Genomic DNA, 17,065 nt, shown 5'->3' with positions numbered 1-17,065 from the left:
CCGAATGGCCTCCTTCAGCACTTTCACGATTCTGTGATCTATCTTCCTTGTTACTTCTTCAAAAAATTCGATCAAGTTGGTCAGACAAGATCTTCCCTTAACAAATCCATGCTATCCTTGATTAATCTGTGCCTTTCCAAGTGACAGTTAATCCTGTTTCTCTGAATAGATTCCAATAGTTTGCCCATTACTGAGGTTAAACTGACTGGCCTGTAATTATTCGGTCTATCCCTCGCTCCCTTTTTAAACAGAGGTACAATGTTAGCAGTCCTCCAATCCATGGCACCACACCTGTATCCAGTGAGGACTGGAAAATGATGATCAGATCTTCCGTTATTTCCTCTCTTGCTTCGTTTAACAGCCTGGGGCACATTTCATCCGCCCTGGTGATTTATCAACTTTCAAGGATGCTAATCCCATTAATATGTCTTTTCTCCCTCTGGTGATCACGTCCAATACTTCACACCCCTCTTCCTTATCTACAATATCTGCATTGTCCCCCTCTTTTGTGAAGACAGATGCAAAGTATTCATTAAGAACAATACCAACATCTTCTGCCCCTACACATAGGTTACCTTTTTGGTCTTTTATGGGCCCTACTCTTTCCTTAGTTATCCTCTTACTCCTAATGTTTTGATAAGACATCTTTGGGTTACCTTGATTTTGCTTGGCAATATTCTTTCATGCCCTTTCTTAGCTTTCCTAATTTCCTTTTCGATTTCACCCCTCTACTTTCTATACTTCTCTTGGCTTTCTGTAGTGTTGAGATCTCTGTGTCAGACAAAAGCTTTCCTTTTCTGCCTTATCTTACCCTGTAAGCTCCTTGACATTGCACTGGTCCCCAGTGATAATTTATACTGTGCATGTTAATATCCAATTCCTAATATATATCAATTTGAATAATGTACAAATCTGTAGCCACAATGTTAAAATCTCATTGTTACTGAAGCAATTTCTATATAAAGTTGACCATGCGTATCAAGTACCTGTTTTTAACGAATCTGTACTTATAGTGTACAATTTAAATGTCTAGCATTGTGTAATATTATTCTCTGATAAGAATGTTCACATGTAATGAATTACTACCCATTTGTAATATAATATATGCAAAATTTATGACATTTAAATTTGTTGTCCAATGTCATCGCTTGTCAAACTGCTACCTTGTCATCTATCTGTAATGTCTGTGCTCTGTGCCGTATCACTTTTATAATTTTTTTTGTGTATGTCCTGTATGAGCTTGTAATCTGTATTATCACTGTGGAGTCATTGGTCAAATTTCCTCTTCTTCAATGATTAAGCATTTAAACTCTCTGTTCTCTTTTTTCTAATTGGTTATTTTCTACCTTCATTATTCACCAATCATATTATCCAAAACCTTTATCTTCAATTTTAGTTACTCCCAAAACATATGCCATACTCCCAAAACACATTTGCCACACAGAAAAAGGCGATTTGGCCTATCATGTCTGTGATGGCTTTTTGCTAAAGCAATAAAAAAATTCCTCTTCCCTCCATATGCCTGGTACGTTCCTCTAAAGGCCTGCTACCCGACCCGAACCCGACGGGACCTGACGACATGTGTCAGGTTCAGGTCAGGTCAGGTCGCATTTCCGTGTCTGGCATTCGGGCTTGGGTCGGGTCGGGTCGGGTCAGGCCGGGCCGGATTGGACACCCTTTATCACAACCTCAGGTAAGTGACGGTCATGTTAATTTACTTTTTGGACTTTAAAGATGGTTTTGCTACAGTTATTTTAAGCTTGTGCAGGTAAGGAACAAAGTGAAAAATGGATGGTATGTTAACTGATGGTCGGGTCGGTTTGGGTCGGGTGCGGGAAAAAATGGAAGGATTCGGATCGGGTCGGGCTCGAGCTCGGATGAGGTTCTGTCGGGCTCGGGTTGTGTCTCGATTGCAGATCCGAGCAAGCCTTTACCTTCTTCTCCTTTAAATACTTATTCAACTTTCCCTTAAAAAGACAATGGTCATTGAGTCATAGAGTTATACAGCACAGAAACAGGCCCTTCAGCCCATCGTGTCTGCGTCTGCCATAATCCCATTTTCCAGCACTTGGCCCATAGCCTTGTATGCTATTGCGTTTCAAGTGCTCATCTAAATACTTCTCAAATGTTGTGAGGGTTCCTGCCTCTACCACCACTTCAGCCAGTGGGTTCCAGATTCCAACCATCCTCTGGGTGAACATTTTTTTCCTCAAATCCCCTCTAAATCTCCTGCCCCTTACCTTAAATCTATGCCCCCTGGTTATTGACACTCAGCTAAGGGAAAAAGTTTCTCCCTATCTACCGTATCAATGCCCCTCATAATTTTGTATACCTCAATAATGTCCCCCCTCAGCCTTCTCTGCTCTAAGGAAAACCACCCTAGCCTATTCAGTCTGTCTTCATAGCTGAAATGCTCCAGCCCAGGCAACATCCTGGTGAATCTCCTTTGCACCCGCTCCAGTGCAAACACTTCCTATAGTGTGGTGACCAGAACTGTACACAGTACTCCAGTTGTGGCCTAACTAGTGTTTTATACAGCTCCATCATAACCTCCCTGCTCTTATATTCTGTGCCTTGGCTAGTAAAAGCAAGTATCCCATATGCCTTCTTAACCATCTTGTCTACCTGTGCTGCTGCCTTCAGTGATCTATGGACAAGAACATCAATGTCCCTCTGACCCTCTGTACTTCCTAGGGTCCTACCATCCATTGTATATTCCCTTGCCTTGTTAGTCCTCCTAAAATGCATCACCTCACTTCTCAGGATTAAATTCCATTTTCCACTGCTCTGCCCATCTTACCAGCCCATCTATATTGTCCTGTAATCTAAAGCTTTCCTCCTCACTGTTTACGACACCACTAATTTTCATGTAATCTGCGAACGTACTGATCATACCTCCTATATTCACGTCTAAATCATTAATGTACACTACAAACAGCAAGGGTCCCAGCACCGATCCCTGTGGTACACCACTGGCCACAGGCTTCCAATCGCAAAAACAATCCTCGACCATCACCCTCTGCCTCCTGCTACTAAGCCAATTTTGGATCCAATTTGCCAAATTGCCCTGGATCCCATGGGCTTTTACCTTCTGAACCAATCTCCCATGTGGGACCTTATCAAAAGCCTTTCTGAAGTCCATATAGACTACATCAACTGCTTTACCCTCATCCACACCTCTAGTCACCTCCTCAAAAAATTCAGTCAAATTTGTTAGACATGATCCCCCCCTGACAAGGCCATGCTGACTATCCTTGATTAATCCCTGCCTCTCCAAGTGGAGATTAATCCTGTCCTTCAGAATTTTTTCCAATAGTTTGCCTACCACTGATGTTAGACTCACTGGTCTGTAATTACCTGTTTTATCCCTACTACCCTTCTTGAATAATGGTACCACATTTGCTGTCCTCCAGTCCTCTGGCACGTCTCCTGTGGCCAGAGAGGATTTGAAAATTTGTGTCAGATGCCCTGCAATCTCCTCCCTTGCCTCACATAGCAGCCTGGGATACATCTCATCTGGGCCAGGGAATTTATCCACTTTTAAGCCCACTAAAACTGCTAATACCTCCTCCCTTTCAATGCTAATTTGTTCAAGTATATCACAATCCCCCTCTTTGATCTCTATACCTACATCGTCCTTCTCCATAGTGAACACAGATGAAAAGTAATCATTTAAAACCTCACCTATATCCTCCAGCTCCACACACAGATTGCCACTTTGGTCCTTAATGGGCCCTACTCTTTCCCTGGTTATCCCCTTGCCCTTAATATACTTATAAAACGGCTTGGGATTTTCCTTTATCTTGCCTGCCAGTGTTTCTTCATGCCCCCTCTTCACTCTCCTAATTACTTTTTTTTGTACCCCCCTACACTTTCTATACTCCTCTAGAGCCTCCGCTGTTTTCAGCTCTCTGAATCTGCCTCAACCGCTCTCTATGGTAAAGCATCATGAATGCTCCAACAACTCTCTGAATAAAGAAATTTCTTCTGATCTTAGTTTCAGTGAAAATTAATTTTAAAAATCTACTAATGACATTACAGCCATAGAAATTCCTAGGTTCATCTGCCGTGACAATTCCTCATCTACCCCTGCAAATGCACATAGAAATAAGACTTAGAACATAAACATTAAAAAATTAAACAAGTCAGGAAAAGAAAACCTAGAAAATTATCCATATGTGCCATCATCCCATTTCTATTATTCCAGCAACTTTCTCCTCCATAGCTAGATGCACTCTGCCAAGTGCCCTTGAGTACACAGTGCCCTTGAGTAGGGCAGCACAGTGGCGCAGTGGTTAGCACCGCAGCCTCACAGCTCCAGGGACCCGGGTTCGATTCCGGGTACTGCCTGTGTGGAGTTTGCAAGTTCTCCCTGTGTCTGCGTGGGTTTTCTCCGGGTGCTCCGGTTTCCTCCCACAAGCCAAAAGACTTGCAGGTTGATAGGTAAATTGGCCATTATTAATTGTCACTAGTATAGGTAGGTGGTAGGCAAATATAGGGACAGGTGGGGATGTTTGGTAGGAATATGGGATTAGTGTAGGATTAGTATAAATGGGTGGTTGATGTTCGGCACAGACTCGGTGGGCCGAAGGGCCTGTTTCAGTGCTGTATCTCTAATCTAATCTAAAACCTCCAACAAAAATCACAACCTAGATCACAACCTAGTGCATCCCATTCATCCCATCAACTGAGGCCTAATGTAAGGAACACATCCATCAGAAAAATGGCTTTACAACCAATTAAATATTTTGAAGTGTGGTCCCTGTTGCAATGTAGGAAAGATGAGAGCCAATTCGCACATCTCACAGTGAGATGATGACCAGGAAATCTATTTTTAGTAATGTTAGTTGAGTGATAAATATTGGCCTCAATCCTGGGGGAGCACCTCTCCCCTTCTTTAAAATAGTTCCATGGGATCTTTTACATCCACCTAGCAAGGCCTGGGCTTAACATCTTGTCCAAAAGATGGCAACTCTGACAGTGCAGTGCTCCCTCAGTGTGACTCGAACCCATAGTCTTCTGATTCAGAGGTGAGAGTGCTACCGAGCCATAGCTTGCACATTCCCACTCCTACTGTAATAAATAAAAGCAAAATATTGCAAATGCTGGAAATCTGAAATAAAAACAAGAAATGCTGGAAACTCTCAGCAGGTCTGGCAGCATCTGTGGAGAGAGAAGCAGAGTTAACGTTTCAGGTCAATGACCCTTCATCAGAACTGGCAAATATTAGAAATGTAAAAGGTTTTAAGCAAGTAAAGTTGGGTGGGGCAAGAGTTAACAAAAGAGAAGGTGTTGATAGGACAAGGTCACAAAGAATAACTGACCAGAAGGTCATGGAGCAAAGGCAAACAGTATGTTAATGATGTGCTGAAAGACAAAGCGTTAGTACAGAGAGGGTGTTAATTGACAGACAAATGAACAGGCCTGGCCCCATACACAAACATGAAAAAAAAAACAGTGGGTAGGCACAGTAGAAACAAACAAAAATAACATGAACAAATAAAAAAGAAAAAAATAACTAAAAATAAAAATAAAAAGGGGGGCCCATCATGCTCTGAAATGACTGAACTCAATGTTCACCCTGGCAGGCTTTAGCGTGCCTAATCGGTAAATGAGATGCTGTTCCCCGAGCTTGCTGGAACACTGCAGCAATCCCAGGACAGAGATGTGTGCATGAAAGCAGGGGGGTGTGTTGAAATGGCCAGCAATGGGAAGCTCAGGGTCATGCTTTCAGACTGAGCGAAGGCGTTCCGCAAAGCGGTCACCCAATCTGTGTTTGGTCTCCCCAATGTAGAGGAGACCACATTGTGAGCAGCGAATACAGTATACTAAATTGAAAGAAGTACAAGTAAATCGCTGTTTCACCTGAAAGGAGTGTTTGGGTCCTTGGATAGTGAGGAGAGAGGAGGTAAAAGGGAAGGTATTACACCTCCTGCGATTGCAGGGGAAGGTGCCATGGGAAGGAGACAAGGTGATGGGGGTAATGGAGGAGTGTCCCACTCCTACTGTGACAGCCTATCTCTCTCTCCCTTTTTAGACATCCTGGTGGGCCCGGCTTAGGGCCTCACTCTACCTCTGTCCTGATCTTTTGCTAGTAGCATGGCTCCTGTCACAGCCCCATTCTGCTGCTCTCCGCATTATTTCATGAGATGCATTCCTCCAAGGCCAATACATTTCATTTTCTCTTCAGCCTTACTGCTGAGCTCTGCCACTTCTAAATAGATTAATATAAAAAAATATAATCTCTATGTGTAATATAAGACAGTCTGATGGAAATAAATCATAATTATTACAATAAAGTTTAATGAATAAACCAAATATATATTTGCTGTGTCATTGATTCATAGTGCCCAGTGCTTTTATTTTATTCATACATTTCAGTAGGACCATGTTGTATTTGTTCCTTTTATGTTCCTAATAAATGTTATACCTCTTAGATTAATTGTCTGATTTTTTAATTTACTTACAAACCTGTTAAATATCTGCAGCTTTAACTAACCACTTTATGCAAGCACATGGATTAAATGAGCAACATCATTACCATCAAGTGGTCAACGGTTTTATTTCAATGGGCCTGATTTTAACTCTAGGGGGTGGGTTTTGAATGAGCTTAAATCTCGCCAAATAATTTTCTTTTCACCAAGCCCATTCCAAATAATAAAAACATGCTATTTAATTTATAAAATTGGTGGGAAGCCCATTTTAGTAAATAGCCACTGCCCTTATTTAAATAGATTTTGGGGTAATAAAATCATTACTCTTTTTACCCTGGCTGTTCCCCCGATATGGCCCTCATCTCCATCCCCTTAAATCCAAGGAATGCAGACTTGAAAGGATATGGTGGACAATTGGTTTAGCCATCCATTGCCAGATCTGGCTGGACCACATGAAACACTATTGAGTCCTGCTCTCATCTGCTAAAACTGCTCACTATTCCAGGATCATCCTGGAATGCAAAGATAAGCCCCGGCTTCTTTTCTGAATTGCAAACCATTTTGCTAAACCCCTTTCCCCTGCTCCCTCCACCCTCACCTCCAACAATGTGTGAGAAGCTCATGGACTTTTTTGTCACAAAGATCGAGACCACCCGATCAGCTGCCTCTGCTGTGTCCTCTCCCTTCCACTAGCCCACCAGGCCAAACTTCCTGTAATGCTCCTCTCTGCCCTAACCTGAAACTCGCATCTTTCTCCAGTTTCTCTCCTATCTCCCCTCATGCCCTCTCCGAGCTCATCTAGTCCATGAGAACCAGCTCCTGCTATTCCCACTAAACTGCTGACCACCTAACTTCCCCTCCTGGTCCCCATGTTATCAGATATTGTTAACAGTTCTCTCTCTTCAGATGTTGTCTCTTTTTCCTTGAAATCTGCCGTCATCATCCCCCTCTTCAAAAAATACAACTCTTGACCCCAATGTCCTCGCAAATTACCGCCCCATCTCCAATCTCCCTTTCCTCTCCAAAGTCCTTGAACATGTTGTCACCTCCCAAATCCGTTCCTTCTTTCCCGGAACTCCATGTTTGAATCCTTCCAATCAGGTTTCCACCCCAGCCATCCTACAGAAACAGCTCTTAACAAAATGAAAAATGACATCACATGTGACTGTGACAAAGGTAAACTTTCCCTCCTTGTCCTTCTTGACCTATCTGCAGCCTTTCACACGGTTGACTACATCCTCCTCCAATGCCTCTCCATTGCCGTCCAGCCTTGTTCCCTTCTTATCTATCTAATCGTAGTCAGAGTATCACTTGCAATGGCTTCTATTCCTGCTCCCACACTGTTACCTCTGGTGTCCACCAAGGATCTATCCTTGGCCCCCTCCTATTCTCATCTACATGCTGCCCCCCAACGACATCATCTGAAGTCCCAGCGTTCGTTTTCACATGTATGTTGCATACACCCAGCTCCACCTCACCACCTCCTCTCTCGATTCCTCCACTGTTATCAGACTGCTTATCTGACATCCAGTATTGGATGGGCAGAAATTTCCTCCAATTAAATATTGGGAAGACTGAAGCCATTGTTTTCGGTCCCACTCCGAACTCCAATTCCTAGCTACCTATTCCATTCCTCTCCCTGGCAACAGTCTGAGATTGAACAAGTCTGTTTGCAACCTTGGTATCATATTTGACTCCGAAATGGGCTTCCGACCTCATAATTGCACCATCACTAAGACCACCGTTTTCCACCTCTGTAACATCGTCCGACTGCCGTATCAGTTCATCTGCTGATGAAATCCTCATTTATGCTTTTGTTACCTCTAAACGATTCCAACGCACTCCTGATTGTTCGCATATATTCTACCCTCTGTAAACTTCCAAAACTCTGCTGCCTGCACCAAGTCCCATTCACCTTAATGCCGGGCTCGGGTATAAAATCAAAACCTGACCCGACCACAGCCAACCTGAACCCAACCCCTTAAATTTTTTTTCGCGCCTAACCCGACCCGACCCGAATCTCCTTCATCTGTTCCGGCAGCAGGCTATTTCTGCAGCTGGAGTTGTGGGGAATCATGGGTAGCCTGATCTTGTGTCTTCCCGGAAGCAATGTCCAGTGTGAACCGACCCAAGTTCAAATGTTGGACTCGGAATTTCGACCCGACCCGACATACGTCGTTGGGTCTAGTCAGGTTCGGGTTGGGTAGCCAGGCTTTAATTCACCTATCACCCCCTATGTCGCCTACAATGGCTCCAGGTCAAGCAACGTGTTGATTTCAAAATTCTCATCCTTCTTTTCAAATCCCTCCATGGCTTCGCCTCTCCCTATCTCTGTAATCTCCTCCAGCCCCACAACCCTCCAAGATATAGCTGATAGCTTTACCATTTTGAAAGGGCGATATTCAGCTGCTGCTTTGAAGTGGCATTTTTTGTATGTGCTGTAATTTTCTCCCTTTTCCGAAGGCATTGACTGTAGCTGGGTTAATGTTCCTCATGTACCCTTCTGTAACCAGCTTGTGTACCAAAATGGCATTTCTTCCTTATTACAGAAACAGTAACTTCAAATAGTGCAGTGTTACATCTCACCATCAATCTATTTCAAAGGAAGAAGCGCACGACTGTTAAATTCACAATTTCTAGCACAAAAACAGATTAAAAACTACTCGCAGAAGAACTGGGAAATCAGCCAATTCCCTACCCCCTCCCATATTTTGAAGTGAATAATTTAATTCTGAATAAGTTGTTGTGAGTCAAACACTGGCCAGGGGCATAGCCAAAAGCTTGCGTTCTGCTCAGTTTTCTGAATGACGCCTACAAGTAACTGGAATAGGATGAGTGCGGTTTGAGTGGCTCAACCTCTGACTCACTGGGAAGCTCCATTTCCCGCCAAGCTAGAAAAGGAACCTGCAATTTTAGCGCCAAAGCATGAATGCCCATTTGTTTTTATATTCTTATGGTGTAAGGGGAAAGTCACTTCTGTTACGCTTCACGCGAGGAATGTTTTGTAAACGTTTCGTTCTAAAGTTCATTTTTTTAAACCAACACCACGTAAATTTTTTTAAATAATGCATTTTGCTCAGCTGGCCTAATTTTCAAGGCATAATCTCACGCGCTTTCGTTCGCGCCGCCCGCGGCCAATGTGCTGCCCCTCACAGAGCGGAGCAAACACCTTCGCCTGACGTGTTGAGGTCATCAGCGTAACTGACTACGCCATTGGGCGGAGCGGAGGCGTGCTTTTTCCGCTTTCTCCTCCCATCTCCGTCCAATAGGAGGAGGGCTAGAGTGCGCGCGCTGCAATAGGCGGGAGACGAAGGGGCGGTTCGCGCAAGGCGGGAGAGCGCGGATTTGAATCGGACGCTGCGCGCGCGGAGAAGATCCGTTGAGTTCAAGAGAAAAAAAAAACTGAATTCGCGGGAAAGTTTCCCCCCCCAATCTCTCGTTTTCCCCCCGCAGTGAGGAGACTTGGGGGTAGACCAGCGCGTCCGCTCTGATTATCATTATTCACCATTGTACAAGTGAGCACTTCAGTGATTGAAGATGTGGATCCAGGTGCGGACCATGGACGGCAAGGAGACCCGGCACATTGATGGACTCTCCAAACTGACTCTGGTGCAGGAACTGAGGGAAAAGATCCGGGAAGCGTTCGGGGTGGAGGTGGATCGCCAGCGGCTGTTCTATCGGGGAAAGCAGGTACTTTGCAAGGGGAGATGGCGGTGTGGGAGAAGCACCAGGATATATAAGGGAGGGAGTGGGGGGTGGTGGTGGGAGGAAGGTAGCAGGAGGGCGCTGAGCGCCTTTTCCTGTAGTGGGACCACCGGGAACAAAGGCTAAACGCTGGCAACATGAGTCAGGGCTCCGGGGTGGGTGTTCAGACGATTCCGGCAACAAGAAATGCAAACTGGCGTTGAGAGGGTTAATACCTGGAGAAGGGAACTTAACCCCCGCACCCCACCCCTCCTATAAGGGGTAATAACCGATTGAGCCGGGCTTCTCTTCATCCTCGGGGATGGGGCTCACTTCAACAAGTGATCGGCATCAGTTATTGAATAGGGAGATGTTTAAACTCATCGTTTTCGACAGCTTGATCAATCGCTCCCCGCCATTATAATTCAGTTTTAAATCAACTTTAAATGGTTTAAAACTTCATAGCGAGAATCCTTCCTACTGTTCACGGAGGCGGGGTGTTTACACCGCAACCTATCCTGCTAGTTATCGCGCCATCATTGGCCGGAGCGTTCTGGCGAGCGGGCCAGTGTCCAGCTGTTCTGTTTCTGATTGGCTACCTGGCCTGTCAGTCACCGGCTTGACGCTCTACCCATATCGCGTTTGGTTGCGCGGGAGCCATTGGGTGGACAAAAAGGCGCTAAATGCTCTGCATCCGTTTATAGATTATTCTAAGTCATTCAGTTTGTTTCGGGAATTGATTTCAACGCAGTTGAGAATGTGCCCTTCCCTGAACGATTGCATTTTTGTGCATTCACTCAAAGGATTTTTATTAATTTCATCCCGTTTAGAACAACGATCAACAACTTTCATGCAAGGACTGGGAAGTATGAAAGTTTCATTTGGCGCCACTCTTCAAAGACAATTTCTCAGTTACATAATAAAGGATGCATACCGAACTGTACATCTATTGTCCTGCGGTCTAATTGTTTAGAGTCAATTAGTTTGGTGTATTAGTTTACTGCCATTATAGTAGCTAATATGCGGAGAAATAAATATATCATTTTAAAATATATATTGTAGTTAAACAAACTAGTGATACTTTAGCGTTGTTCAGGGCTTTTAACTGTATTAAGGATCTTTGTGTTTGAGCGCCACCTAGAGAGGGACATTTCCAATATATGAAGTTCATCTTTATGGACTGTTGATTCTCTATGAATTCTAAACGTTTCATGCTATGTTCTAGGAAATCATAACTGGTTCCCAATTGATTTAAAATATGCAATGGGACAAACAGCATATTGAAAATTTGTTCCTAAATTAGTCAAATTCGCCTATAACTTGCATTTTTGATATTTACTGGGGTACAAGAGGCTTGTGTGTCTCTGTTAACCTACCCGTAATCCCTGTTTGTGGTATTCTAACAGGGCATATGGTTCAACAAACTGAATTAACTAAAACTTAAATGAGTTGAATAAAAGGTACAATTGTCAAGTTTGTCTCCTGAATAATTGTGTACATATCAAAAGGTGGAAGCTTCATTCTTTGGTAAATTGTGTTAATTTAAGCTTTTTGGGCATTGTTATTGGTTTAGGCACCCAGGTTAAGGAGGGGAAAGTAGGTTAGGGCACCAGCTTATGATTGTTGACAACCCTCCTGCTGGATATACTGTACGTACCTAAAGTTCACTGTAATTGCTAGCTGTGGCTCAGTTGGTAGCACTCATGCTTGTGAGTCATAAGGTTGTGGGTTCAAGTCCCACTCTTAGGACTTGAGCACAAAAATCTGCATGCTGTACTGAGGGAGCGCTGCGTTGTTGGAGGTGATGTCTTTCGTAAGCTGAGGCCCCGTCTGCCCCCTCAGGTGATGTAAAAGATCCCATGGCACTATTTTGAAGAAAAGCAGAGGTTATTATTGGTGTCCTGGCTAATATTTATACCCCAATCAATATCACAAAAACAGATTATTTGGTCATTATCGCAATCCGATTTGTGGCAGTTTGCTGTGCGCAAATTGGCTGCTGCAATTTCTACATTACAACTTTGCCTACACTTCAAAAGTGCTTGGTTGACTGTAAAGCACTTTGGGGTGTGGTCATTAAAGGCATTCTATCAATGTAAGTATTTTTAATCAAATCAACTGTCTACTCTTCCTATCGATGCTGGCATGAATAATGGCAATTTACTCAGCTGACATCCATGGAACTGTTTTCCAACAAGACATTAACTTTTTTTTATTCTTTCATGGTATGTGGGTGTTGCTGGCAAAGCCAGCATTTGTTACCCATCCCTAATTGCCCTTGGCAACTGAGTGGCTTGCTAGGCCATTTCAGAGGGCAGTTAAGCGTCAACCACATTACTGTGGGTCCAGAGTCACATGTAGGCTAGACCAGATAAGGACAGCAGATTTCCTTCTCTAAAGGACCATTAGTGAACCAGATAAGTTTCTACAACAATCAATGGTAGTTTCATGGCGCCATTACTGAGACTAGCTATCAATGCTGATTTTTTTTTTAATTGAATTTAAATTCCACCAGCTGCAGTCCCCAGGGTGTTAACCTGGGCCTCTGGATTATAGTTCAGTGACATTACCACTCCTCCAGCCCAAATCCCTCTGAGGAGGAAGATTGGCGTAAGTAATTAAACCAAACTGGAAAGTTCTAAAAATATTTTGCAGCTCAAAGTTCTAAAGGATGAATAGTACGATGCTAAATTCCTTTTTTCAGTTAGTATGCAATAGTTGTATTTATATATGGTTGTAATTACTGGCATTTTGAATACAGCGATAATTTGATGGGAACATTGTCATATTTGTGGGATGCACAAAATATCAACATTGTTTTTTAAAAATTCATTCTCGGGATATGGACATCGCTAGCCAGGCCGGCACTTACTGCCCATCCCTATTGACCAGCAAAGGTGGTGGTGAGTCTTTTTTTTGATCCACAGTTTGTGTGGTGAAGGTGCTCATACAATGCTGTTGGGTAGGGAGCTGCAGGATTTTTGACCTGGTGACAATGAAGTGTTTCAAACCAGGATAGGAGGAGTGATGACTTGTCACTGGGCAAGTACATTTAACATTTGTAATGTTTATCATTGAATGATGCATTTCTTCTGTGTTTGCAGTTTATCACTGTCTCATGTAATGTTAGTTAAAATTGTGTGGGTTCTTTCTATCTCTTCAACTACCCTCCTCCCCTCGGACTGATGCATTTCTATGTATACAGTCATTCTAGTATTTTCCATCTGCTGGTAACATTTTTAAGTTGATTGTTTTTCATGTAAGAATGTATGGATGTCTTGTGTGGGAAGGTAATTTATAATGCAGTAGTGCTATCAGGGCAGATATGATTTACTTTTTTTTGTGAAGGGGTGGGGGGGGGGGTTAATTGAAAATACATTTGTTAATATTGTACCAAAAATGAAAAACAGCTTATTCATGCAGTGGAAAAAGATTTGTGAAATAGTAGCTATTTAACCAAGGGTAATTAATCTTACACCAGGAGGTTCAATTTTCAGGACTACAAAAGCTTTAGGCTCATACAAGACCTTTCATGTTCCATCGAGTGTGTTCATGTCATTCATTTATATCACTGTATTTGCATTCATGGTTTAAGCATTATGTGCAGCATTTGTTTAAAGTATGCTGGCAGAAGTTAAAATACTCGTTACAGCCAACAGGCATATAATAAATATTAGTCTCCTGACTTAAGCCACTTTTCATGGGATTTAAAGTTATCATGGTCGTCATTCAATTTCATCTCAAGGGATGTGTATCTAGGAAAAGATTTCTAGATGGAGCAAACACTGAAATTTCTTTTTGAAGGTCATTAACATTGTAGCCTATGTTTAATACCAGCAATCACATTACCATGGTCTCAGCAAACCTTTTAACCATATAGCATTTATTTTGTTTCTTTACTAACCTTCCAGACCACTTTTTTTGATTGCTCATCATTGTTTTAGATCCCCGTTCCAAACTCCATTCCCGAGCCACTAACTCCATCCCTATAATATAAAATAAAAACAGAAAGTGTTGGAAATACTCAGATCTGGCAGCAGCTGTGGAGAGAGAAACAAGAGTTAACATTTCAGGTCCGTGACCTTTCATCAGAACTGGCAAAGGTTGGAAATGTAGTAGACTTTGAGAAAGTGAAAGGCAGGAGGAGGTGGGGGGGGGGGGGAAGAAGAACAAAAGGGAAGGTCTGTGATAGGGCAGAGGGTAGGAGAGAATAAATGACAGAGATGTCACCGAGCAAAAGGCAACAGGAGAGCTAATAGTTGTAGTATTAACGAGTGTTAATGGCAGAGTAATGAACAGCTCTATCCAAAAGCAAAAACATGAAAACAAGTTTAAGACAGGCACATGGTTAAAAAATAAAATATAAAAAAAATTGACAGTCAAGCTGTGAAATTGTTGAACTCAATGTTGAGTTCAGAAGGCTGTAGAGTACCTCATCAGAAGATGAGGCGCTGTTCCTCACCCAATCTGCATTTGGTCTCCCCAGTGTAGAGATGACCGCATTGTGAACAGTGAAGACAGTATATTAAATTGAAAGAAGTACGAGCAAATCCATCCCTCTCCCTGGTGACATTCTAAGACTAAGCCATTCTGTTTGCAACCTTGGTGCTACATTTGACCCCGAGATGAGTTTCCAACCTCATTTTTGTACCATCACCAAGACCACCTATTTCCACCTCTGTAACATTGCCCGACTTCACTATTTCAGCTTATCTGCTGCTCATTCATGCATTTGTTACTTCTAGACTTAACTGTTCCAAAACGCTCATGGCTGGTCTCCCACATTCAACCCTCCATAAACTTGAGGTCACCTAAAACTTGCTCCCCATGTGCTGTTCCCCTATCAGCCCTGTGCTCTCTGGCTCCTGATCAAGCAACGTCTTGATTTTAAAATTCTCATCCTTAAAATTCTTCTCCCTGGCCTGTCCTCCATGTCTCTGTAATCTCTTCCAGTCCCACAACCCTCCAAGATATCTCTATGCTCCTCTAATTCTGGCCTCATGCATCCTGGATTTTAATTGCTGCACCATTGGTGGCTGTGCCTTCCGTTGCCTAGGCCCTAAGTTCTGGAATACTCTCCCTAAACCTCTCCGCCTCTGTACCTCGATTTCCTAATTTTAAACATTCCTTAAAACTTACCTCTGACCAAATTTTTGGTCATCTGACCTAATATCTCCTTATATGGCTCGGTACATATTTTGTCATTTCGTGCTTCTGTGAAGCGCCTTGGGACGTTTTATTACGTTAAAGGCACTATATAAGTGCAAGTTGTTGTTGAGCAATGTTAGAGTTGAGGAATGGACTGCATCCTTGTTGGACTTTGCTATGTGCAAATTAGCTGTCAGGTTTCCCACATTACAACAGTGGCTACACTCCCAAACTACTCTACTGGCTGTACTGATGAGTTTTTCACTGGACTCGTGCTTAATTCATTGCTTTCAACTCATTTCAAAAATCTCAGCTCTGTGAGCTCAAAGCTGAATTAGGGTAGCTATCCTACAATGCCCCTCAGGACAGCTACAACTCGTATTCTGCACAGTGCTCTTCAAAATAGTAGTGAGTGTAGCTTTTAAACAGCTGATAAGCAGGCCACATGTTGCATTGGCTCTTGAACTGTTCTACTGGTCAGCTGTTGAACTTGCTAGTCTGACAAGCATTTAATTTCTTGATTTCATTTGGGTAGGAGGCTTACTTGCCAGCTGATTTTTTTTTATTTCCCCCCCCCCTCTCTATTTCTCTTGTCTCTGAAGCTGTTAGCTCATTGTAGGGGTATGGTTCTATGGTGCCAGTTGATGTGGTGCTGGAATTATAGTAAATTTTCCTGTCCTTAACTTGGTGCATTAAAGCCAATTGTAGCGAACAGTCCTGAGTTTCCAAAGTGACAGTTGTACTGTAAAATGTCTGGAGTCTGCTGCCTGACAGTACTCCCAAATGTTACCTGTACTAGTTGGAGGATGTTTCAGAGGATGTGCAGTTGCATTGTTTTCCTCCTGTCTTGCATCTTAATAGCAGAAGATTTGTCTATGTAGATAAAAGTGCAGTGTTTTTGAGGTGTTTGTGAATGTGCTGCTAGTTTTTTAACTTCTGGATTTTTTGAAAAGACAGGGACAGTGTTTGGTAATGGAAGTTACTTTCATGGAGTAACTGCATTTTCCATTGAAGTTGGTATGGCCTTTTTTTTTAAACAAATAAGAAGAAAACCATCTTCTCTCTTTGCCCCCCACCCCCCCAGCTTTCATTGCTGTAACTTTTTATATGGTTGGAACTGTTGTACTTTGGTGAGATAAAATATACAAAATTACCACAGGATGTAACTTGTAGATACGAAAAGATAAAAGCAGTGCCTCAATTCAGATAGTTCATAGCGGCTGTCTAACTTCCTTTCTTTTTCCTTTTTAGATGGAAGATGCCCATTCACTTTTTGATTATAACGTGGGACTTAATGACATCATTCAGCTGCTTATTCGCCGGGTTGATCAACTTGTATCAAAAGGCAACATGAGAAAAGAAAAGGATGCAGAGCTCTCTGATACAGACTCTGGATGTGGATCTGCACAAAGTGAATCTGACAAGAACTCTAACAATGGTGAAGCTGCTATGGAATTGGATGGCCAGGCAGGGACATCCACTCAGCCTGATCTTGTTGACCCAGGGTTTGGCTTATATAAGGTGAGCATGGGGTCTTTGTTTGCTCATCAGTAGAACTTTTAAACTGATCAGCAGTAACGGTGTATTGTGAAAGTAGTTGTATCTTCTATTTTAAGGTGCAATCTATAATGCTGCTCTTGGGGAAAATCCTGGTTTTGCACCAAGTGAATTCACCTTTTTTCAATTGTTGGAGCCTGTTTGTTCTCAATCACAAACTGCCATAATTGCAGGATCTCACCAGCAAATTGCATGAAATGTTAAATTTGGCTTGTCATTTCAGCTCTTTAATATATTAGAAT

General features: G+C 42.7%; 1 protein-coding gene across 1 annotated transcript in view; it reads left to right on the top strand.

Moving 5' to 3' along the window:
- The first annotated feature begins 9,771 nt into the window (after nucleotides 1–9,771).
- uhrf1 (ubiquitin-like with PHD and ring finger domains 1) overlaps nucleotides 9,772–17,065 on the top strand; it is a 39,218-nt gene continuing 31,924 nt past the window's right edge. Inside the window, exons 1-2 of the mRNA XM_068016567.1 lie at nucleotides 9,772–10,124; nucleotides 16,518–16,787. Of these exons, the coding sequence (XP_067872668.1) occupies nucleotides 9,972–10,124; nucleotides 16,518–16,787 (423 nt within the window). The 5' untranslated portion in view covers nucleotides 9,772–9,971. The remainder of the gene's footprint in view (nucleotides 10,125–16,517; nucleotides 16,788–17,065) is intronic.

This window comes from Heterodontus francisci, chromosome 36 (assembly GCF_036365525.1).
Source record: "Heterodontus francisci isolate sHetFra1 chromosome 36, sHetFra1.hap1, whole genome shotgun sequence".
NCBI classification, from domain to species: Eukaryota; Metazoa; Chordata; class Chondrichthyes; order Heterodontiformes; family Heterodontidae; genus Heterodontus; species Heterodontus francisci.
The sequence above is the reverse complement of the archived record's forward strand: the minus strand, read 5'-3'. Positions and strand labels throughout refer to the sequence as shown.